The 26,694-nt window shown below is 39.3% G+C and overlaps 1 protein-coding gene across 1 annotated transcript in view; it reads right to left on the bottom strand.

The window, feature by feature from the left end:
- LOC112056121 (lachesin-like) overlaps positions 1-26,694 on the bottom strand; it is a 93,008-nt gene that overhangs the window by 27,404 nt on the left and 38,910 nt on the right. The window contains exon 2 of the mRNA XM_052886487.1: positions 12,813-12,896. Within this exon, the coding sequence (XP_052742447.1) occupies positions 12,813-12,882 (70 nt within the window). The 5' untranslated portion in view covers positions 12,883-12,896. The remainder of the gene's footprint in view (positions 1-12,812; positions 12,897-26,694) is intronic.

Here is a 26,694-nt window from a genome sequence, read left to right as displayed (position 1 = left end):
GGCGCGGCGGCGCGGGAACTAATTAATGACTCGCTGCGAGACGCGGGTAGCGCGGGCTTAATGAATATTTATGTTCGCTGTATCAGTTGTACCTGCCGCCGCCCCTGTGTCACGTCTCCGCTCAAATACGCGCACTTTGCTTTTTCCCGTTTCAGATTAATAAGTTAGATAGCGTGCCGCAACGGTGTTCATGTTTTAGAAAGGCGCTTAACTTTGTGTGCACACGTGTTTTGCTAATACATTTCAGTTTCGTTGCTTCTTATGTTCGGTCGATTTTAAAATTTCCAACCTCAATGTATAGAGATTTCCATTGATGCGGACTCACTTTACGTTAAAAAACATTTACTTAGTCGAGGGTACTACAACATTGATGAGTTCCTTAATGATAAAGATGCTTGGAGGCCGTCGGATCAGCTTCCACCTTCACACAGAAAGTAAAACTATAAGAAATGTAAACAGTAATTGTTATCAATTGTAAATTATAATACTGTATGACTTTTTCAAAAGAGCAACTGTTGAGTTTCTTGCCGGTATCTTCTCAGCAGAACCTGCCTTCCGAACCGGTGGTAGAATCTTTACAAATAGTCAACTGACGTGTCAAAAGTGCTTGTAAACTGAGCCTACTTGAAATAAATGATTTTTGATTTAGATTTTGATTAGTTTCGAAACTATTGAGTTCTGTTTTTTATAAGACGTAGTTGTAGTATTCCATTGTTTTTCTCATCAGTGTTAGATACAACAAGCTTTTAAAATTTACAAATGAAAGGGGAATATTACCTAATCATTTCTAAATAATGAAAAAAAAACGATTTCAAGCTAACAGGTAAATAACTATCATAACTCATATGGTGTGTAAACATGCAACTACTCGAGGCGTGTAAACTACTCCTCACCGCTGCCATGAATAATCATTATAAAATAAAAACGTCCTCCTGAATATTCAACTAGCAGTCTAGAGAAGGGTGTATTGAGAGCTGAGACATGTATCAAGCGCTCACTTGAGTTAGTGCCCCCCTCCCCTGCCCCCGCGCCACACGCGGGAGGGTCTCGCTTTTGTGTCTATTGTTTGTGTTTAATTGTGCCTTGAGAAACTTGATTGGGAAAAAATATTCCATTCTTCGAGAATACCTTTTTGTGAAAATATAATTACTTTCCCTGCTTTGGACGCTTCGCCTGTGTGTGAAGTGGCGGCGGTGCTGGCGACAGCATTGAGTCGTTAATTAAATGTACCGGTTGTTAAAATATCAATACGTAATTAGATGTTCGGAGTGTCGATAGCTTAACAACAAGTCTATGAAACAATCTACAGTAGAATATTTTTTTACCGAAGAACTGATTACGTTTTCTCCAATTAATCTCAGTTCTGAACAGGCTCGCAAAAGTGTAGACGTGTTTCAGTCTGTGTTGATCACAGTACAGAAAACGCTAAACTACTTACTTCTTTTCTATTGTAGTTATAGGTGTAAGTAGGCTTTTGTCTGGTCTTTCGAAGGTGCCTTTTTGCGTCTAGACATTGAAAACGTTTCGCTTCAAAGAATTTACAGTTATCACTTAGGGTTTACACGAACAGCACGTTGCCAACGGCAGCTGGCAACTGCTACCGACTGCAGTCGATTGTAGTCGGCAGTAGTCGGCGGCAGTTGCTGCTCGTGCAAATGAACCCTTAAAGACTTACGCCACGTGACCCTTCAGTGAGTATTTCAATGTAGGTTCGTATGAGCTGAAAGTATTTAAAATTAAAATCTGTCAGTTATAATTTTACCACTGATTCGAAAAGAGAATTCCATTAAGAAGTGTCGGCGAAAAAATTATAGGATTTTTAAACATGTGACATGCATTGTTAGGTTGTTGTCATAAAAATGTATGATTTTCTTTTCTAAAGAGGACGTGTTGAGTTTTTAGTTGGCTCATTTCAGCAGAACCTGTCCTCCGAACTGGTGGTAGTCTTTTCAACTAGTCAAACTTTCAAAGGTGCTTTTAATTGCCTCCGCAGTATCCTCTGATACCATCATCTTATTTCTAGAAAGGTGACTTATGTCTAATGCCGACTCACTTTTAAACATAGCCCGCTTGAATTTTAAATTTGAATTTTGTTATATTTATTATCAAAAAAATTCTCGTCTATTGCCAAGCCGTAGTAACTGTAGGCAGCAGTCGAGGGAAATTTATTTATCGCCTAATTGATTTAGATATTAACAAAACTGCAAGCGCGAAAATAACTAACACCGTGTTGTGCAAACTTCGTGCATAAATGAAGCGCTGTTTGTACGCGCCGCGTAACGCGATACCTCGCACAAACAAACCGCTGCCCGCCGCCCCCGACCCTGGTGGACCCTGGCCGACCCAGCCGACCCCGCGGACCCCGCAGACCCCGCCAGCGCCCGTTAGCGCGCTCACTCATACGCACAGCTTTCAAAACTTTGTTGTTTGCAAATTTTTGAACAATATTTTCTCTGCACTCTACGCCGGCGTGATTCAATTAAACATGTGCTTTTTGTATAAAAGCATTTTCCTAGCTCTTGTTGGAATTTTTTGGCCGCGTTTGAAAATTTGACCGAAAACATAGTTTTATATTACCTGCCCAACCCCACACGCGCAGAGCGCGCAGTAGTTTCAGAATATTTCAAATGTCGTTCCCCTAATGGGACGGAAGCGCCGCCGTACAGACGAACTCAGTAAAGAAACGAGGACGGAACTAGGGAACGATACAGTTGCCAACTTATGGAATACTGAAATAATAATAGTATGTAATGGCCAGGCCATTGTGATTTCATAAAAACTAAAAGTTTGTCAATCCATAGACAAGGACGTTAGGCAACTATGTAGTTTGGATCATGGTGGCCTATTTACTGCAGTAATAGAGGTCTTTCTTTTAAACCTTTCAACATGATTCATCAAAGATTTACGTGTATATTATATTTCTTTGAACTATCAGGAATCCAATACAAAATGTTTTTTTTTTATTCTTTTAATTTTTTTATTCTTTACAAGTTAGCCCTTGACTACAATCTCACCTGATGGTAAGTGATGATGCAGTCTAAGATGGAAGCGGACTAACTTGTTAGGAGGAGGATGAAAATCCACACCCCTTTCGGTTTCTACACGGCATCGTACTGGAACGCTAAATCGCTTGGCGGTACGTCTTTGCCGGTAGGGTGGTAACTATCCACGGCCGAAGCCTCCCACCAGCCAGACCTGGACAAATTAAGAAAATCTCAATCTGCCCAGCCGGGGATCGAACCCCGGACCTCCGTTTTGTAAATCCACCGCGCATACCACTGCGCCACGGAGGCCGTCAAAATGAAATAATTTGTAAAATCTATATTTTACGTAATAAAATAGTACATTTAGTGAGACAGTGTAACTATCACCGGGTATCAGCGCAATATTTTTCCGTAATAGAGCTGTAACAGCAGTCGGTCCTATATATTTTACTCGAGCTCGAGCTACGAAGTTTTGATCGCCGAACTAATAGCGCAGCGAAAGCTTGTAATTTCCTCTGTGCGTGCTCGTTACGGCGTCTAATGTCGCGCCGCACGCCAGCCGCCCGCCCACGGATGCGCCGCCCGCCCACGCCCACACACTGGCCGGCGGCGCGGAATACGGTCTGTAACAGCACCTGCGCGAGTGGTCAGAGTAGGTGAAATAGAATACAATGAAAATTTAGGATTCATAAAATTATTTTACAATAGCTCTCAGATTGTTTAAAAGTCCTATGTCAATATAATTCGACTACACCTACAACGTTGATGTTCGCCGGTGAGGGAACAAACGAACAAAATAATAGAGAAACGATAGGTGCATCTCCAAACGCTCGACAGAAGTAATAACTTAAGCCTGCTGCCGTTTGCGTGAGAGAAAGGGAAGCCAGACAGAGTGGCTCTGTAACGCGTTGCGTTACGAAGGGGTTTACCGTAACAAGTTATCACTTCAAAAATATATTAATAAACTAATTAAAAGAAAAACAAATATTTTTTTATTTTCAATAATTATTAAATGTAATATTATTTAGGATATTGCTTTACATTCACGTAAGAATCTGTATAATTATGTATTTAAAAGAATGCCGTGGTAGTTACACTATTCATAACTCAAGAACGGCTGGAACGATTAGGCTGAAAATTGGTGGAGGGGAAGCTTAGAATCAGGAAACGGACATAAGGTACTTAGGTTAGGGGTAGGGCTTCACGCGGACGAGTTGCTGGTGTCCGCTAGTAGTTTTTTTTTAATAAAAAGAAAAAGTGTAGTGGTATGGATAATTATTATCTCCACAAGCCGGTAAACACGTCAAGAGCCGAGTACCGGAACTGCCCTCCCACGATACGATCATAAGACCCAAAGCACTATATAATAAAATAACCTTGCAGTTGGCAACGGTTATTTTCACATGTCTCAAGAATGTGTAATACGATATGAAATACTAAACATCTTTACATTAAAGTGTTTCTCAGTGCGAATTAAGATTTCGATTACAATATTACTCTGATTGAAAAGCATTCGATGACATTCATGTCGAAGTGTGATTGTACTCATATCGTAGATATAGTGTGTCAGCAGCTGCAACAGTCGGCGCTAACGGTGTGACGATGCACTTGCCGCTCAATGGTCTCATTGTCTCTGTATCGTTACTAACTGTATCATCGCAGTCTGCGCTGCATTGCTCTGCTCAGTCTCACATGTAGTTCTCGAGAATGAACTGTTACAACACAAACGAATGCAATTTTGTTAGGATATTTAATAAAGACATTTACTTTTATATACCATAAATAATATTGTAGAGTATTCAACGTATGGACGGCAGGCCTCGGTATATTTTAATCACAGACACAGGCGTTACTAATGCGTATGTGCTGCGATACACGCTTCGTGAAGACAATATAATATAAACCACTAAACTTGATAAGTGATTATTACACTATTTCGCATTTCAGTTATTCTTCTTCACTTGACAAAGCAATAGACTGAAACTTAAATAGATTATTAATCATCTTGCAGTAAATAGAATTGTTGTGTTATGGAAATCTACCAATGATGTATCTGGAAAGTATTTTTTGAAACTCGCTAAAAAGTAACGGAATAATTGCACTTAATTGACAGCGAATCACTCGGAAGACGGAGAGATTGGCATCTTATTTATGTGAGCCGCGGAGTAGTGCTGACTCACCGAGTTTAGTGAGCTCGGCCGCTGGGCGCCGCCCGCCCGCCCGCGTCACGTGCCGGAACGCTACCCTGACGCGAATAACGCGCCGGAACGACTAGTAATAGGCAGAGCTTTCAGCGGAATTACATGCTCGCTTATTATGGATTAAGTGATTGCTTTGTTTACGTTTTTATTGGTTTGCTCGGCGGTATTAGCATAAAGTAATTATATACATTTTGTTGTAACGGCGCCATCACACTGGCGTTTGCTCGCGCAGCGTTTTAACATAGAAGTCTATGCGTCGCAGATAACGATCATTTATATATGATAAGATAAGTTAGAGTCGTGGCGTGCTCGCTAACGGAGTTCAAAGTGTTCGTGAAAATTTCATTGCGATTTTTTTCCTTCGAGTTTATAATATTATCGCTCAAGCTCTAAAGATAATAGTAGGGGAGACCGGGATGCTAAATTTGCTGTTTTGGTAAATGGGGACCGTATCTAGTGTATGACTATACCAAACCTAATGGTAGATCAGATGATAGGAAAAATAAATGGTTAATATAATTATATCACATTCAGCGATGAAGACAAAACTTCAGACTCTTAATATCATTTATATTACTTCGGCTTACTGAAATCGCCAGAAAATATAAGCGATTTCCTTCAAAATAAGTACAAAATTAACCGCGCTCGTGGCGAATTTTTGTAGTTAGTTTTTTTGGTTGGCCTAAGCGTACCCACCAATATTAAGGGCTCATACTTGGTGGAGGTACTCAAAAACGTGCAAGGTATACTCCCTTATGTTAATCTGCTGAGCTCAAGTAACTGCAAAAATCCCCTCTTCGGCTCCTCTACTATAAACTACTAAAACAAGTTACTGCAAAAGCTTCTACACACCCTTAATATCTACCATTGCAGGGCTACTCTAGTCGCGAATAAACATCGCATAGAAAAGTCTAATATCTGAAAAGTAGTGCGCGCCGAGAGCTAACGGTTTAATGCTCCTCGTATTGTGAATTTGTCCCGACTGCCGTCTAAATATAGATCGAAAATCTATATAGGTCACGACATTTCCGCCGCCTCGCCCGCGCGTAGTCTCGCAGAAAGGCTCTTCACAGTCGAAAGAATCCCAATGCCGACTGATTCTATTTCCAAAGACGTATTAAGCGACGGACCTTTTCATACTAATACGTTTTTAGTGTTCGCGTTTTACGAATTTGTATTAGACGAACGACTTTCGGACCCGAAGGCGGCCAAAAATATCTCAGCCCCGAGAAATTCAGCGCGGGAAAGTCGGGACAGTGTCAGCCGCCCCGCGCCGGCAGTTAAAGCACTCGGCGCGATACCCTCCGCCCGCCACTTCCGCTCATAATAAATCCTAACTCTAAGTTTCACCTCTAGAATAAGTTAGTCAGTTCTACACTTCCTGCGAATTTGGGATTTGTGGTTAGTTAGGGTTTTGCAGTTGATCGTATAGGCTTGTTAGCATGGCTACACACACACACACACTGCGACACAGCATACCGTTGATATAACTAGATTTGCATGACAGAAGTGTCTTGTTGGTAATTTAATTGTAATCAATTTATTCAATACTCACTAAAAGATAGTGAAAGTTTTGAGAATTATGTGGATAATAACCGCAGTCATTGAATCTATTTTTCTCTTATATAAGTTAGTAGACATTTACATGTTAATAATGTAACATTACAAGTATGTAGGAATGGTGAATGTTGGCGACTCGAGACCACGGTGTTTGAAGTCAGTACAAGAGTCCTGTGTCCAGCACTCGACTGGTTATGATGATCATGATATACAAACAGTGCCTAGTTCGACCTATTTGACTCAGAACGTATCAGTATACTAAAAATAAACCGTAAACTATATCCATTGTATATCAGTGCCATCAAATAATAACACAAGCCGGACCATAGTCTAAGAATAAACGAATACAATACAAGTCCTCGTCGGCTCAAGCCTGGGCCGCGAGCGGAGGCGGCTGAGGCCGGCGGCGACTCTCGACCAACTTCGCGACATCAGTGACGAGTGTGACGAGAGTGACGAGAGTGACGAGTAGCGCCGGACAAGAATAGCGCAGCAGAAGCCTCTCTATAATTGCAAGTTCAATGCGATTTTGTTTCCTTTACTATGACGTTTCTTAGGGCTCGCGCATACTTTAAAGCCTTATTTACATTTGTCTGACGTGTCGTTTTGTGACGCATCAGAACAGAATCGGTAGTATACATTTTGTATGCGGCACATCAGAAGCCATCACGACATGTCACAACACACAAGTTTTACAAAATGTATGATACCTATTCTGTTTTGATGCGTGACGACACGACACGTCAGACTAATATAAATCCGGCTTTAAGCTAAATCCATAAATCATAGTCAACATTTTATTTATTTTTATAAGTAGTTTACTAGCACAAGTCATGTTGGTTTACAAGTAATTTTCGACTATATGTATAACCTCTACCACCGGTTCAAAAGACAGGTTCAAGTGTGTGAAGTTGAAACAAATGTATGTTTCAAACAACTCGTTTGAAACATACATTCTGCTATAAAGTGGCAGGTGGAATTCAACAATACAAAATCACAAATTTATTTTATGTGAAAAAGTTCAAAGGTACTAACAATATCAAAGTTTAGTCAGATTTTACAAAAATACAACACTTCAACTTGCAACTACTCTCCCCTAGGAATGCTTTGTGTAATAAAAGCTTGTAAAATATGACCGATTGAATACAACAGCTATAATTTACCGGTCTAAGTGTAGATAAACCTGATTCTGATAGATAGAAGACATTATGCAAATGCTTGTCTGAGGCTCGCGTGCTTTGCGTGCGCCGCCCCCCCCGTGCCCCGCGCCCCGCGCCGCATCCGCAGGAAGCGCTCGCGTCACATTTGCGTCACGCCGCAACCACCGGCCCGCCGCCGCCGACGCCGCCGCCGCCGCCGACCCACTATATACCTTCACGTCTTATTTATAGAGCTCAATCTACTTTGTATAAGGCAATGCCATTATATACCTTTGAAAATTGAAATCGAATGCATAAAAAAAGATTGAAGTCTTTAGCGGCAGATTATAAAAATATTTGAGAATAACACCTTTATGGAATAAGAACTAGAGTTGAAAATATGACAACGGAGTGAATGTACAAAGGATCAGCTACAATACGTGTTCCCTAAGTGCATTATAAGTTAATAAGCTTTGAACTCGGTCACGAAAGCGCAAGGAGTGCAAGTTTCATTGTATCGCTGTGAGTGACATAAATGATAGCGAATTTCTTACACCAACAGCGTTTAGTTCTTTACTTTAATTGTCGCGTGAACTGAACGCACACTTTAGTAATAAAATAAAAATACATTCAAACGATATTACATTTATTCACGTTCCGTAAAATAAATGAATTTCTTGCACATTATTAAACAGTCGGTACTAAACGAGTATATTTTATGTGTAAATTAATTAACGTTTAAATATTTATAATTCAGTTTACACTGTACCATAAATTGTGCAATAAATTTCCCAACACTTTTCTTACCTAAAGACTTCCCAGAGCTTAATTGAGCGGTGAAATGAAAGTATTGACAGCGCGAGCGGCTCGCGGCGCACTGGAGGCGCTCGGTGCGACGTCATATTTACTTTGTCGAAAACGATTTTCTACTTAACAAGCCAGCAATTAAACTGTGTACGGTCAATTCTGCACTTGTAAAAGTATTATTTTGTTGCAAACTTGTCAGTGTATTGTTTTTATTTGTATAAAACATGTACTTGTGTTCAATGTATCTGGGGGTATGTTGTATTGCTGTACATAATAAGAATTTTTATTTTTGATGAAACACACTTGTAACGTGTATTGTAAAGTAAAGTTATTTTAAATGCTATTTATTTAAATGTAAATTGACCTTCCTTTTTGGGTCAAATTATTCGAATCCACATACATAAGTCGACAGAATCACGTTAATGTTCAGATGACTTCGTCACGACTGTAAATAAGTGACATATTAAAGTACTAGTGGACGCCCGCGACTTCATTCACCCTTGACCTTCTTAATCCGGCCCAGTCACATACAATATCCGTTCTTACCGGACATCTACTAATTATAAGCTAAATCCCTGCCAAATTTCGTGTTTGTCCGACAAGCGGTTTTCGATATTTCGTGATTTTTGACATTGACCTACCTAAGCTAACCTAAGCTATATTTATATTTAAAAGCATACCTAAGCTGTATTTATATTTTAAAGCATAAAAGATTAAACATTAAATGAATATTTCAATATGACCAATATTCCCATTTCTAAAACAGACAGATGTGGACGGTAAAATAAGCGAACAATCTGTGCAAGAAGAAGGTTCGACTATAGTCCACCGGAAAAGAATCTAACTCAGGAACTCCCGCATTTGAATCTAGCCCGTTCTAAGATTTACTCTACTCCAATATAGTCATAATGTTCTTCTATCAGTGGGTACAAGACGAGACCACGAAGGAGCCAGAACGTGTCAAGGTGAGGGTGGGGAGGAAGGAGCAGGAGGAAGGATCACGGCTGTCAGCGGCAGGCGGGGAGCGGTCACGTGACGGCGACACTGACAGGGGACTGACGGCGACACCTGCGCGTGCTGTACTCGCGGCTCAAGAACATTCCTCTTGTCTACACATTCCAGCAATACTTCGTATTACTACTATTTGGTTGTGACGTCAACAAGAGAATGAAACTCGAATAAAAAAATACGTGTAAATGTGCAGTGGTACTTACTCGTAGAAATGCGGATATGCTGCGAATGCATTGTTTAGTGTATAATAAAGAAATGTTCGACTTATCGGTACTCATAACGTATGCAAGGGTTCTTAGCTGATAACAATAAAGATCTATTATATCTGCTTTACGTACCTGGAAGTGACCTAACCTTTTCTTTGACACGATTAAACGATTCAACTCGTATGGACAAACGCGCGTTACACTATAAATTGCCCTAAATAACATTATTAGGTATCCGGTCGTTATTGCGAACTTTTCTAAATTATGCTTAAATCAACAAAAAAGAAATCTTTCATGTCATTAGAGTCTATTGGCAGCGCTTTGAGACACTCGTGGCCGCGCTCGAGTGCGCTGATGGCAGATACGTCACGCCGCGGGAGCAGGGGACTGACGCGCGCCGTGCGCCGCGGAGTACGTGTGCGACATTATCGTTAACTAGCTTCTGCATCACTCCGTCAATATCGATCATACCGTGCTCTATATTTCAAATGGACAGGATAGGGTAGGGCGTTTTCATAGCATGTTTTGAAGCAATCCTATGTAAAAAGTCATAGTTTTTCACTCAAAAACATGTAATATTCCTCGATCCAATGTTCATTCATAACTGGAAAACGACAGTCGGATTAGGTCAATGGATAGAAGTTGCAGGTGAAGAAGCCGGCCTCATATCCAGAAAGTTTTCCATTCGTGAAGTGTTGTCAGAACCACTATAGGCCAGTATAGGTTTTCGCTTAGTTGGCTGTTGCTGTCGCTTGTAAGAACAAGTCGTATTATATAAGGATATGGCAGATATTACTTTTTTTTAAATATCAAAACTCTGTCAGTGATGAAAAATGTCTATATTTAAAACTTGGGACTTCTTATAATAATGTTATAACTGCAACCTGTTTAGTAGTTACCAGTGACTGTAACAGCGAAACATAAAATCTTGAACGAAGAGATTTTCTCAGTATAATAATGTTGTAAGCTAGATTATAAAACTAACGTAGTTAAATTGTAATTTAGTTGCTTGTCGTAGCGGTGACGTAGCGCTGCTACGGCGTAGCTGAAACGTGGAGCTACGAGCTACGCAAATACAATTATGTTGAGTGGATTTATTTTCCGTTTACATAATAAAATACATTATTAATATACTTCCTGATCGTGATTTATATTTAAATATTTTTCTTTTCGAGTATCATTTTTTACGCTTTTCCTATTATAATGTAGTAGTAAGCTATCGTAACCGTCTTAGATTTGAAAATTAACAACTTTACAGATTTTCGTAAACGTAAGAATTTTTTGTTCTTACTGTAATATATAATAATAGTAATCTTTAGTGAATACTATGGTTATCTCCGGAAAGTTTATATGATAATTATTTTTAAAAAACACTTTCTACGTTTTCAGTATCAACGTTCGCTAAACTATTATTATCTATGTTGTGTGCTATCAATAAATAAATCAAACTATGCTCGTTAACTTACAATGAAGCCGACGCGAGTCAGATGTAATAAATCAGTTAACATCACGACATCACAGTACGCTGTGATGTTAATTGATTTATTGGACCCACACTCACCATCGGCACCCACATACACTCTCAGATATCTTTATTTGTTATGGTTTATTATAGAGCAAATACTGTTTAAATTGATTTGACACGCGATTTAAGTTAATTTAATTCATGCGATTGATGGACGGGTGAGTGCGTCGAGTGTTATAGTAAGGGCCACGTCCACAAAACGTCGCTACCGACTTATTTCCTGTAGTTTTCATACATTTTATATGTACTCGCCGCACACGGTTGACGCCGGTGGCCGCCACACGCTACAATCGTTGCTGCTCGCTTCTTGTGGCCCGCACCGGTCACTAAACGCCGACACAAAACGCCGCCACACGCCACTCGCGCGATTATAATACTGCATGTATGGGTTAAAAATGTACAGCCACCGACCACAAGTGTCGACCACCGGCCACAAGTGGCTGTCGTGCGCTTCAGTTAGTTTTGTGGCCAATTCTTTCTTCTTGTAGCGGCGTTAGTGTGACACTAACAGATGAGGGACAAGCAGAAAGCCTACCTAACTTTCAAGTAGAAAAATAACAGGACAAAACTATATTCGCGCTCATTAGTAACACGTTCGTATAGGATAGTATAGTACAGTATACCACTGGGTACTGAAGTTGCGTCCGTCAAAGAGGCGGAAGTATTAGTACAGAAACTGCGTCTAACCACATTCGCCTATAGATCTACCTACCTACTAATATTTAAGTGACGTAAATTTATTGTTTACTAGCGGATGCACGCGACTTCGTCCGCGTGAATATCAATGTGAACTTTCAACCCTTTATATTCATGCTTTCCATTCCAAAATTCAAACCCGTTTTAAACCTATTTGGGTAGAATATTGTAATTCTTAGTATTTTTCTGGTACTACACATACCAATGATAATACCTTACAAAATTTCAACCCTTTCTGATTTTATTCACGCAACAAAAATCCTATAACCTTCTCCGTGTTATGGTCTCAAATCGTGCCAAATTTCATTTAAATTCATTCAATAGTTTCAGCGTAATGCTCGGGCAACAAAAAAACACGGACAGAAAGACAGACAAAAAGTAATGAGCTTCAGTATCGTTTATATAATGCTCTCGTAACTTGAATTTCAATATACCTCCAATTTACAGAATAACGGTACACGTGGTTTATGAGTGTGGCTGTATGACTGTATGACTGAATGAGTGTGAGTGGATGAGTGTGAGTGTATTATTGTGAGTGTATGTGTGTGACTGTATGAGTGTGAGTGTATGAGTGTGACTGTATGAATGTGAGTGTGACTGTATGAGTGTGACTGTATGAGTTTGAGTGTGAGTGTATTAGTGTGAGTGTATGTGAGTGTATGACCGTGAGTGCGAGAGGGTACCTTTGATGAGGTGCGCGGCGAGCACGAGCGCGGCGGTGAAGGCGTGCAGCCGCCACGCGCACGCGCACATGGTGCTCGCGCCGCCTGCAACAGACACACACGTTAGCTTCGTGCACACACACACACACACGCGGCAAGGTCACAAGTACGCTGACAACATCGCTAATGTAAGGACAGTACATTGAATAATACATTTACTTAGCAATATTCAGTTGCAGAGAAGTTGCAATACGAATCAATATATCGCACAGCGATCTTCTGTAGCGTTCATGATTGAAAGAGTCAAGAACACACATGAAATCGTGTGTATAACGCGGTGTTATATAATGTGCATTATCATGTTTATGTGTTGTGCTTCACAGACATTACGCAAGGATAAATATTTAGTATTAGCGTACTACGAGTAAGTTAAAATATACTTTATAAAAAAACTATAATTTAGTTCCAATTACAAACTCCATTCTAATCAAGAGTTGGCAACACTTTTCCTATTTTGGCGCAAACCTCTTATTTACTTTGTTAACATCGATTTTGTAAGTTTATTCCAACTGTGTAATGCGATTTTTACGATAGATCGGATAAAGGGATTGTTGATTTAGCATTGTATACGGAAATTGATGTTTGGCATCGGTAAACATATTAAAAGGAAGCTTTCAGAGAACCGATTTTATCAAAAACGGGCAAATAAGTGTTATACAATCAAAATCGGTCTAGATGAGGTAGAAGATTTGTCTCTTTTTGATCGACTATCAACTTCTCCGACTAAAGTTCACATTCATCATCATCACATTATTAGCCGATGAACGTCCACTGCTGCACATAGACCTAATGCATGGACCTCCAAGCACAACGATCTCGAGCCGCCAGTATCCAGCGGCTCCTGGCAACCAGCTTGATGTCTTCGGTCCACCTAGTGGGAGGCAACCAACACTGCGCTTTCCAGTGTGGGGTCGCCATTCCAGAACCGTTGGGACGTCGTCCGTCCATCGTCCATCGTCTTTTCGAACTATGTGGCCTGCCTATTGCCACATTGCTGAATTATAAAAAATGGTAAGTGTAAAAATCATCATCCACAAAAATAATCCAGACACCTTTATTCGTTTTACTTAATCGGTTGGTAATACTGGTCATGAACCTTGGAGGTTAGATTGTTCAAGGTGATTTGTATGGCACATTTTTCTTAATGTGCCATACAAGTGGGTTGGTTCAGCGGTTGATAAAATGTGTTAAACAGATGGTTTTGCTTGGGGAGTTTTAACTGGCCGATAGTTTTGATATTTAGCATCAATTTGGTATGCTTAACTCATCTTTGACCATGTTGTGGATTGGATCCTTTTCGTGTAACTACGTCCAATTATTGTTCAATGTTAATTAATTTCTCGGAGTCGTCATAGTCGTAGTCTTTTAGCCATAATTTTATGCAAATTTTATTATCTCTATAAACACAATAAAGATCCAATTCCCATCGACACACACATGCACAACACCTGAGCTAATGTATGTAATGTATGTACTCATATATGTTCGTGCAACGCGTTAGCAGTAGTTGTCGGGCTCCGTCGCTTCCGATATGCGCGTATCGCCGCTCCGAGCGATAGCGCGCTATCGGCCACTGGTGTCGTATCGCGGCACATTACTGCCCAGTAACGGCCCGCGTTACTGCGGACAAGCGGTAGTCGGCCCACGGCTGACTGTGCGTATCACACGCTGCTACGAATACGTCTCTGTGTAGCGTACTGCTCTTCGCTTTAATGATCCGCGTACTAAAGCCAAAGTCAAAGTCAAAGTCAGAGTTCATTTATTTCATTTGAAACGTCAGGTTATTCTATGAGTTAAGTGATAATCAAAGGCGAAAACATTATAAAAGATCACATATCGTGAGTATAATGTTATTAAAATTCAGTATGACAGACCTATGAACAAACAAAAACTGTATGTTTAGCGTATCATACGAGTAGCGGTAACTGACGTCACACCTGACGGCCTCCGTGGCGAATGGTATCCCCGGCTGGTCCGATTGACGTTTTCTTAATTGGTCCAGGTCTGGCTGTTGGGAGGCTTCGGCAGTGGCTAGTGACCACCCTACAAAACTTCAAACCCAAAAAAAAGGTAAAGACGTAACTCTAAGCGAGTTAGTGTTCCGGTACGATGCCGTGTAGAAACCTAAAGGGTGTGGTTTTCCATCCTCCTCCTAACAAGTTAGCCATCCATCTTAGATTGCATCATCACTTACCATTAGGTAAGATTGTATATATTTTTTTAGAATACTATTTCAGTAAAATTTAACATTTTCCTGTTTAGTTTAACCACACTACACGGTTCGAGTTTATTTCGCGAGTGATTGCAGAAGCGATAGTAGTGGTGTATACTTAAAATGGATGTTTGTTGTAAACCTATATTTCAGGTTGGAAAGTTTTCTACTATCTCGTTGGCTCCTTTTGTAGCGTTACGTAGTTTTAAAAAGTTGTGTTTACTTTCAAAACTTAGTCGACTTATATTTATACTCGTACAAGTATAATGTTTTTACGAATGCAGCTTATTATTAACTTAAAAGACAACTAAAATATTGAAAATATCCACCAATTTTTTTTTGTGTGGAACATGTTTATGTATGCAGATATTATATTGATCCAATATATATAAATATTACCAAACTCAAAGATGGAAGTCAATGCTATATAACACATGGAGCAAGTTGTAGTTGTCAAAGTGAGAACGGCGGTTCGCTGCCGGCACGAGGCGGTGCGTGTGCGTGTGAGTGTGCGTGCCGCCGCCCATCAGCGCGCGTGCCGCGGACGGAACAATCTCAATCGTCGGCGAAACCACAGTAGATATATTACAAGCAGTATAATAACTCGGCCATATTTTTGAAATAAATACCTACAGCCGCGCGGCACGTAAACATGTGATAGGGCTGCCCGCCTGCAGCATTTTAATTACATTTGCCAAATTTGTGTTTCCATTTAGTTATGTGATTGTAAATATACTTTTTTTTAATTAAACAAATAAAATACTTTGTAAATTGTAGTAAAATAGGAAGTGAATGCGTGTTGTTTTTTGATTGGTAGATTTAAATAAGGCTGATACTAATCAATGATCTTGAAGGACCTTCATATATTTATTTTGGTGATGCCATCTATCTATTACCACCACACTAGGTGACCAAATAATAAAAAATCGGTCAAGTGCGTGTCGGGCCACGCGCAGTGTAGGGTTCCGTAGATTATGTTAGCACTTTAACCCCTTATGTAATGTACAAAAATACCGATAACGATACCCCCACACTATAGAATAGACGATAAAAAATTGACCGTGACTTGGCATGTAGGGAAGGAACTACAAAAAACAAATTGAGATTGACCGGGTTCGCTAGTAGTTTAATAAAAAAATCTGGATAGGTATATTGATATCAGCTGGCTCTTTACTTTTTTTATTCAAATACATTAAAGTATGAGCAACACAATAATGTTGTTAAATTCAAACAACTTCTTTACGTAACTTCTTTATTACCTTAAAATACAGGTATACAAAACATACATGTCATAAGATTTAAATCTATGTATTACATAATAATCAAAGAAAACAACCTAAATGAAGAAGTTAATAAATAATTATTTAATAATATTATATTAACGTTTACGTCATTTACCTATTTACACAATTTTATCATTTAAGCATTTATTTATATATATATTTATTAAATTATGCCTTTAGAATACAAAATATTAATCAAACTTTATAAAAATAATAACTTTTTTCCTAGTCGTCATAATTAAAAAATCCAATACACTGCGTTCGTCACCGCGGCACAGTCGCAACGGTCTTCACCCCACGATCACCCCACGTACGAGCTGCGTAGGTATAGCTCGCGTTTCGACCTTTAGTATGAAGTCCAACTACTGCTTGTAATATATCTACTGTGGCGAAACAGAGAGACGTGCCGTTAGTCACCCGCACGAGGCGGCCTTGGCGTGCGATAGCTGGCGAAGACACTAATACATTGTGTGCCTACAACTTTGATTGCTGATGGATGAATATAATTTACGATGTTGAATATCATAAAAAACTCTTAAGGGAAAGAAGTATTCGAATATTTAATTACCAGCCCTACAAGTGTTCGTCGAATGTACCTATATGCGAGCCTCCTGCGTTGAGCGTTAGCAGGCAATAGCGGTCCAACGGAGCACAAAAGAACCGTTATTCTATTACTACACTAGCTTCAACGCTATATCTACGTATGGGTTTATAACTCGACAGTTGATTGACAGTGTCAGCTTTCAATTTTTCTCTATCTCTCTTTATAATATCGTGGTAGAAAAAAGAACACTTATCACAAACTGTCGAGTTATGAAGTCATCATAACAGAGAAACGCTACATCTACAAGTTGTCAGGCTTATTACTAAGTCAGTCTTAATAGTTTCATGAGATTATTTGCGAGGACCTGCTACCCGGATCTTGTGAACTTTGGCTACCTAATTTGGCGAGTTACGGCAATTTGTCACCGTTAGCATGAGTTCCCAGGTAAAACTGTAAATTATTGAGCTTTTCTTTTTACGATAAATCCTCAATTGAAAGTGATTGTTAGGAGTAAAATATTATCATGCTAAGCCTTCCTAAACGCACCGGAATAGCATGGTAGCATAGCATCTATATTCCATGTGAAGTGGGAGGCATAACTCTGTAAATCCCTTAGTAATAATAAAGTTATTACAAAGATGCATTAATTCAAGTTTCATATTATGACACCAAGATTACATTGTCGAGAGCAGTCGCGGCGCAGGTGCGGAGCGTGCGGCGCGGGGGGCGGGGGGCACCCGTCACCCGCACCACAAAGCGCCATGTCTCGAGTGGCTGTAATGACGTCACGCTCTGCACCTGACTGCTCTTTCCGGTCAATTTTTTTTTCAATAACAAATTACTCAGGTTGTCTACGCCCATACCTCATATGAAATGATGCAATCTTACTGGAGCGCACTTACTTAGAAGAGGTATAAGTTTGACAAAAGTGTATATTTTTAAACTCTTACCATGATATTCGCTTGTTATGACTGTTTTAGTAGACGTTTCAGTAAATGGGAGCTTCGACCAACACCTTAAGAAGCTTTCGCTAAACTGCTGGATCATGGGTCGGATACAGAAGGCAGTTATTCTTGAGACGGCGCGTATTGTGACGAGGTTCCTCATTCTGTAGCACCGGTCGCTTAGGCACTCAAATGTCCCGCAGCGGGAGGGTTGATTCATTTTTATTAATAAATTTTTAATAGTGTTTTGTACAATATTTTGTAATAATAACATTGTTGGAAATTAAAAAAAAGTATAAATAAATCAATGAGAGAAAAAAAACTTACAAGTAGAGACAACCTTATTTACTTATTATTAATTATACATATAATACGAATGGATGGATGTTATAATACGTACTGAATGTCATACCTAATTATGATGAAACTCACAGGTTGCGCTACACCGTACATTTAATATTAGTATTACATAACAAACTAATGTAGAAGTTGGTTAATTACTGGAATTGCAGATGGGATCAAAGGCATCAATACAGCGAAGTGCAGCACGTGCTCGCTGCAGGATTAGTTAGCAGTAAGAGCGGCTAATGTGCTCTCGCTAACTGCTCCCGACTGCAGCACGGTGACACATTCCGGGAAACACCACACTTTGTACGTACTGTCGATTGCCGCTGATGTCGATTACTGTGATATATTACAGCGAGTAGCTTCAATTCGCGTTAGTTTACGCGCAATATTTGTAGTTTATCTGCGGTTAGTGATCATACTACCAGATCGAAAGAAGCATGTATTACAGAGAGGCATTCGCAGAAAAGTTTCACTCTTCAACGTCACTAAAACATTTAAATTTTTCGTTCATGAGTAGGGAACTACGTAATACAATATTGTATACAACACTAGCAGACGATCTGCAGTTTCACCCGCGTCATTTTTGTTCTCGGGAACATGTATACATAATAAAACCTACACTCACAAAATACCGTGGCTTTCTATTTTTAAATTGGTTCAGTAAATTCAGAGATTATCCCCTAAAATCTCAAATGCTTAAAACCTTTTTATAATATTGGAATAGATACACGGATATTGCAGTTAAATTATATTCTGTAACAACCCCTCATACTTTTGTAGATTGGTATGGTATTGGATGGATACAGTATAAGTATGCACAAGTTTCACGAGACTCCGGCAGTCGTTCTTTGGCACGAACAGTATTGTTGTGCAGCAATGTAAAGGTTAAAAAAAAACGCAAGTTTATTGTAACCAAAAATACAATTTAAGCGAGAGTCGAGTTATTTTTACATTGACGGTGTTGGTTGCATCATTGGATGCTTTCCGTCTCGTCCCGGATGTCTCGTACTGCGCCGTCCACCGCGCCATCGCTACCACAGCGATAACTTTGCGATAGCGATATTTTTCGTACTTTGCGTCAAAATCAAGACTGAACGTTTATTCCCTTACAGAACAGATGAAAAAGAAATCGCTTGGTTTGATGATGATCACTTTTCATGACCACGAGAATTCTGTCAGGCAATATCGGTAATAAAAGTTAAAATAATACGTTATGTTTTTTGTAATCTTAAATCTAATATCGGAATCGAATATTCCGCCCCATAACACTCGGCGACAAAGATTTAACGATGCATTTATTCTGAACACCTGACGGTCCACCTCCCACTCCGTACGCTCTGCGGAAGTGGACGACTTCCTAAGTCGTTAAACCTTTATTTACGACTGCCGTTAATTATTCATCACCAAAAATAAACCGAAGTAAAAGTCACTCGCGCCGTTACTTTAAACGCTAACGAATACATTATACCGTACGTCGCGCCGAGGAAATTAATTTGGAATTTGATTAGGATCTAACATTTGATATCCTGATTAAACACTGCGTAATTTTAACATGAAATTTATGTTATAACATATAAGCGAGTGAACCTTGCCATTTGAGAGGGTTCTGTTTACTTATATGTTTTAGGAGAGCTCAGAGACGCTCGACAATAAGCTGAGAGTATTAACGTCATCAAATGAGAAAGGAGGGTATAATAATATTTTGTTAAATCATCGTCAGATTGTGTGTACAGTCAGGAGAAGCGCTGGAGCAATGTAGGTCAATGTTTCAATATATTGATGCATCTCAAAGGGATTCCTTACCTTACCGAGTCACAGGTACCGGAAACTACTCGGAAATTTTCTCTTTACCACACAATGTTTGCTTTTTGCTTTCATTCCTAGTGAGGCTTTTAAAATCTAATAAGCTTCTGTTAAACGATTACGTTGTTGCCTTTTGTCCCCTTTTGAGCCTTATTAAAACAGCTCGAGTGTTATAAAGCTAAGAGGGACATAGGTCGAAGAACCGATTGATGTTGGGGTATTAGAACTGCGAAATGGAAAATCCAGTGTTGGTCGACGTCCTATAAGGAAGACTGACTACAGCTAGCGAGTTGCAAGCTACTTATCTTAAACAACTTTTGCTATTTTGCACAACATGTAATCGCGAAACAAAGCCATACTCGTGGTATGTCGATACGTACTAGTTTAATATATATAACTGCAGATATCAAAGTCATATTTGCGCAGCAAACAACCTCAGAGTTTCTGCAGTCGTTATAACGACGTCGCCGATGCTATAAGCATTGGGAAACTTTATCCATTTTCTTTATATTTGTCTACATAAGTATTAGATATCTCTCTGTATAGCGGCGTGTCGTCTGTAGAATGGGCGCAGCATCCCGAATAAGAAGACACAATACGGAGTTAAGGCAAGCGCGCGGCGGGCGGCGGGCGCCGAGTCGCGCGGACATGCAACCGAAACTTCGCTGCGCTGCTGCCGACCGCCGCCGACCGCACGAAAGGAGATCTTCAGACATGTGTGCAGACCACAACCGAGTCGGAGCTATTCTAAGCTGTATATTGAAGCAGACGCTTTCAACGAACGCCGTAGGTACTTTTAAGGCAAGCGTCCACAGATTCGTATCGTACATATCGGACGCATCGCGTCAAACGAATTTTAATATTCTTTGTATAGAAAGTCATACAAGTGCGTCTACAAGTGCAAGCACGGCTCTACCATGATTATTTTTGTACATATGTATGCATTTCACGATTTCCATTTGATATATTTTCTTGTTTCGTCCTTTTAGACTGTAGTCGGGTTACATATAAATATTTTTTACATGTTTGTAACGATTTACAGATCGTTAAAATAAAGGCCAGGATCGAAGGCTTGACGATCGATCTCCGAAGCTAAAATTGTAACACCGCTAACATCATACAATCGACAATCTTTACCGAAAAAAGTTATTTTTTTCTTTGTCCCAGGACTTTTTCCCAGTATATTTTAACCACTAGAACAACGAGGTGGTTTAACATTACGTGTATATGTCCACCCCCTTTTACCAGAGGGGTAAAAACGCGACACGACCACAGCACACGCGGTCGCGCAATGAGTGCGTCGGAGCCTCAGTGTGTGGAGCCGCCGCAGAACAATGTGTCTGCTGTACACACAACAGTAATGAGGCGCACGACGTGTGTCATACATTATTACGTTTATTTCAAAATTTCAACCGAAAATGGTAAATGTTCTAGAAATTTCTGAAATTGTCTCAAGTTTCAAACAGCTTAAACGACTTTCTGAACTTATTTAACAATAATTTAAGCCTTTGAAACTTTAATTTCGTTTTATTTGATAAGATAAGTTTGTATTTAATGCGGTTCCTCATGACGACGTGTGACGATGTAGTCGCGAAAATGCGCTCAGAAAGTTTCTTTTATACGAGTAGGTACTAGTGAACGCCGGCTACTTCGTCCGCAAGAAAATTTATAAGATCTAAAAAAAGGAATATCCTACTATGCATTTCTTTGTTATTCATCATTAACAACCCATATTTATGTTAAGCACGAGTCTTGTCTCAGAATGAGAGGGAGTAGCCACCACGCTGGGCCGATGCGGATTGGCAGACTTCACACACGCAGGGACTTGAGATAATTCATAGGTTTTCTAACGATATTTGTCCTTTGGGACATGTGATTTATAAAAATTCACATAACTGAAAATTTGGAGGAGCATGCCCCGGATCGGATTCGAATCTCAAAATCGAAGGTAGAGGTAATATCCACTAGGCTATCACGGCTCGATAGCTGTTTGCAATTCGTGAAGATTTCGTATTACAATTGCGTACAACCTTTTTTTTGTATTCTTTACAAGTTAACCCTTGACTACAATCTCACTTGATGGTAAGTGGGGATGCAATCTAAGATGCAAGCAAGCAAGTAAAATCCACACTTCTTTCGGTTTCTACACGACATCGTACCGGAACGCTAAATCGCTTGGCGGTACGTCTTTGTCGGTAGGGTGGTAACTAGTCACAGCCGAAGCCTCCCACCAGTCAGACCTGGACCAATAAAGAAAACCTCAATCGGCCCAGCCAGGGATCGAACCCAGGAACGCCGCGCATACCACTGCATCACGTGTAGTTCAATATAGGGAACACATTCAGTCCGCCCGGAGCATCTAAATAGCTATCAGAATGCATTGCGTGAAGGAATTCGGCTGAAATTGAATCAGCCCGCCCCTCCCGCGCCCCGCACCCCGCGCCCCGCGCCCGCCCGCGTGAGGTGACAAAGGACCACATTCGGTCTTTGTCTTTTGTGTCGTGTTATGGAAAACTATTTAACTCTGAAAGAATGTTTCCCTTCGAATATTCAAAATAGTTCCTCTTTTGGTTTCAACTTTCAGTCACAGCGTATTTTTAACTTCCTACAATGCAGGTAAATTTGTAGTTTATAGTAGGTAGAAACAAGGTTTACACGCTTGACTTCGGGAGTGCGCGGATGAATGCGTTACGAAAAGTGTAATCGAGACGTACACATGTTGAGAGGGAGAGCTAAGAAAGTTTTACTTCAGTCATGTGTAAAGTCACTCTAATTGTTTTTATCTCTGAACCCGTAATTCTCTATAATACACTACACTTTAATAGGATTTTCATATTAAGTTCAAATAAGATCTTTTTCTATTTAATTTTTCATAAGAAAAAAATTAATTAACGCTATTAATGAATGGCTCTCTACCGCTCCTGTAGCACTTTCCTATGACTGTATTTTTATACCTCGACAGGTGCGTTTCGAATTCTTCTTTGTTTCTCTATCTCTATCTATACAGCGTTTGACAGAGAGATACATAGTCAAGTTCGAAGCTCAAACGGTTAAGTTATAAGAACATTGTTGTAGAACAGCACTACTGAGGCAACCTACTACAATACCTAATTTAATTTAGCCAATTGTGTTTTAAAGCGTAAAATAAATTCTTCAATAATAGGAAAAACAATATGCAAGACGGCAACCGATCATTTATTATACGCATGGCTAACTAAGGTCTGTAGCACCCTTTCGAGATTTCACAATGTTGTATAATCTTCCAAACAGGAGAGAACACGCCTGTTACGGAAACGAGCTACGAACTGATGAAAACATTACTTCCGCTACAACAGTTGAGCCGTTAAGAACCAGTAAACTCCGGCGGTAGCGCAAAGTATCCGTCAAGAGTAAAGATCCCTTAAAATCTCAAGATCATTGTAAATAGTGTTCAAGAAACACAGTGCACTAAATCACCGGAGGGCTTTTGATTGCTATAATTATCTCCTCCCCAACAAATCTTAAGGAACCTCTACACTTTCTGTGAGGTTTAAAACTCTGACTTGGAGTTACCGAATTAAGTTTACGAAATCGAACAGGAGAGTGTATTAATTTTCAAGTTTCTATGATTCTGTCTAATTTAAAAGCAAATCAGATCACATTTAAAGAATCAACCGATCGTTATCCAATGTTAGTAAATATTTTTATATTTTGTAAATGAATAAATAGAATAATTAATAATGAAACAAAAAATAAACTTAAAACAATTACTTACCATTATTCCAGAAGAGAAAAAATATGCAAGATATTTATTTAACTGTGCACGAAACTGATGACTGTTAATATGAGTTGAGAATAGATATTTTATTACAAAATGAAAAATGTTAAAACCCATCCAATAACATCGACATGCCCTGATTCTATCAGTTGCTTACTCAATCACGGAAGCGGAATTCCATGGAGAAATCAAAACGTTTACTCTTCAATAAAACGAAAAACAAATTCTATACATTATTTTTGTTTACACTTGACGTAAATGAAAAATAAAACATGGCGGACCCTTCCCGGCTCACATTAGCCCTCAACGAATATATCGTACGAACAAAGGTAAACAAACGGGAAAAAACCCAATTGCCAATCAGAAAGCAACTCAGTTAAGCTAAACAAAGAAATAATTTCCACTCGAATACAAATCACGCATATGAGCCATTGACCTTTCATAATAAAAGGACGCACAATCATGTGGATAATTTCACTTATAAACCGGCCAATTTTGCTTTGACAGTTTTAGAACTATTGATAAAGAAAATTATACCTAAAGGCCTATAAATATAGTCTTTAAATAGTTAGCTTCAACAAAACCTACCTAAAGCTCTTTAAATAGTTAGATTCAATAAAATCCAAAATTCAGAGCAAATTTAACCTTAAGGATTGAGTTTAAGGTTGAATTTGCAAATGCGACTACTTGAATTGAGTGCCAAGATGTTGTGTTTGGCACTCGTTGTTTGGTCGCTGATTGCACATCCACTTTTTAATAGGGAATCGATGGCATGAACACTGTAGCCCGAGAGCCAGTTGTTATAGTTCGTCCTATTTTAAAACTATTTCAATATTCCAAAAGACTACATCCTAACTAGCCAAGTGTATGATTGTAGATTATGTGGCTACTGATACAATACTTTTGACAGTGGATGGAGGAAGCAGGTGTGACAAACATATTTTTACTTTGTTGTAAATATTTTATACTAAATTATTATAGTAAGTCCTGTGCCGCTATCAGCGTGTCCCCGAGGCGCCGCCGCCTGCTGGACTACACGACACAACACACGCAGTACAAATTACGAATATGAAGCGGACGTTACAACAAGAGAAGAATATTGAAACGAAACAAAGCGCGGAGTTGCGGGAAGGTCTCTATTACATTCATGAATGTAAATTTTACTCCGACTTCTATTTGTTTAGGGACATTTTTATAACGTTCTAATACCATACGACATTTTAATAAAGAATCGTAATAGGTGTCGTGTGGACAGTGTTTTTATTTGTCGTCTGTACAGTGTTCATAGTGTTATCGGTTGAGACATGAACCGATAGCACTGTGACCAACTTCTTGTACAGGAAATTCTTTTTTATAAGGGAAGTTGAGTCAGACTCAGTATGTAGCAATATTTTATATTAATTAATGTCAAAGTTAATATTGTATATCATTACAAAACTCATAGGCTTTTTTACAGTCTGGAGTGTTTTATGACTTAAACCCATACGCTGTTTTTATTTAATTAAATACTTTACATAATTTGTAAAAGCATTTTTGTCTCTTTATTGATCACAGGGTTTTTTGCTAGACCAGATTAATAATAACAAGAATAATAATAAGCAAATACTAATTTTCTGACCTGTAATTATTGTAATATATGTACATAGTTATAATTTGAAAGTATCTAAGTACACAATTACATTTAACAAATACACGAACAATCAAATAGCGCAAACTTGAGAGATTTGAGGAGCTACCGTATAAATATCGTCGGTAACGACTTGTCGTGTCGTGTGGTCTATGTCGTCGCTTGAGACGTCGTGCAATATAAAACGCTCGCAAGGCATCGTCCCATCACAGTCGTTTCGTTAATTAACTTTTCTGGCAAATTTATTGCGATTCTGTTAATAAGGCCCTCTTTGACCTGTAATTTATTGGTTTATTTCAACCATTTTATTTCGTTTTACGTTTTCGAACCGTATTTTCACGATTTGCTTTAACTTTAGTATTATATACACATAAATGAGGACGTCACAGCTGCAGTTCTGTTTACTAGAGTTGCATGTAATACACAAATACGCAGGGAGCCAGGATGTTTGCTTTCGCGAAATCGTGCGCCTAATCTCTTCTATACCTAAGACAGTGAAACTATGCTAATGTCATCAATTGCAACATTCTTCAGTTTAGTGGAAATGTCGAAAATAAACTACACATTTACTACGGTAGTCATAATACATAGAGGGAAGTTATTTTATTTACTTAGGAGATACATCGCGGCACATCTTTGCATTTAAGGAGATAACTACTTGCAACACCCACGGATGAAATCTATCACCAGAATCCGGAATGACTTACCTCTTGTCTTGTCCCTGCAATCCAACCAACTTCGTCACAGCGGTCGTCAAACAACCAAGTCAATATTTCTGTACAATGTGAATTACGTACGTGAATTCTCTTCGCAGTATATCTCCAAACACCGCCGCAAAGAAAGCTGCGGCGCGTTTGGGACAGGGCAACGAAATTGTCTCAACTTTTTTACATATCCGCGCACGCTGTACCCGAATGGCCGAATTCTACAAATTGTGTTTTTCCGGCGAAAACTTTTAACTGCCAAAGTTAAAATCGAGCTTTGTCGGCCGCCGCTTTGAGTCGAGAACAAAAAGCGACTGTGGGCTTGCGCTCGACACCCGCTATATTGTGTTGTTATTCTTGATTCCTATATCGATAATGTACTAAATCTATTGTGGCGAATTCAAGTATAAAGTGTGTAATTATTTCTGTTAGAATATAATTAAATTGTCAACTATGGTCCAATAGAAATAATTACACAGAATATTCTTTCCATAAAATAGACAAAAAGTCCCTCAGGCCTAGTTCGGACTACTTTGGTATTTTAGTCGAGTGCGAATGATTTTTGGGCGGTCAATTCAAAAATTGTTCGTACTCGACTAAAATACTAAAGAAGTCTGTACG

The sequence above is a fragment of the Bicyclus anynana genome, chromosome 17 (assembly GCF_947172395.1).
Source record: "Bicyclus anynana chromosome 17, ilBicAnyn1.1, whole genome shotgun sequence".
Taxonomy (NCBI): domain Eukaryota; kingdom Metazoa; phylum Arthropoda; class Insecta; order Lepidoptera; family Nymphalidae; genus Bicyclus; species Bicyclus anynana.
This window is presented reverse-complemented; position numbering and strand designations above follow the sequence as displayed.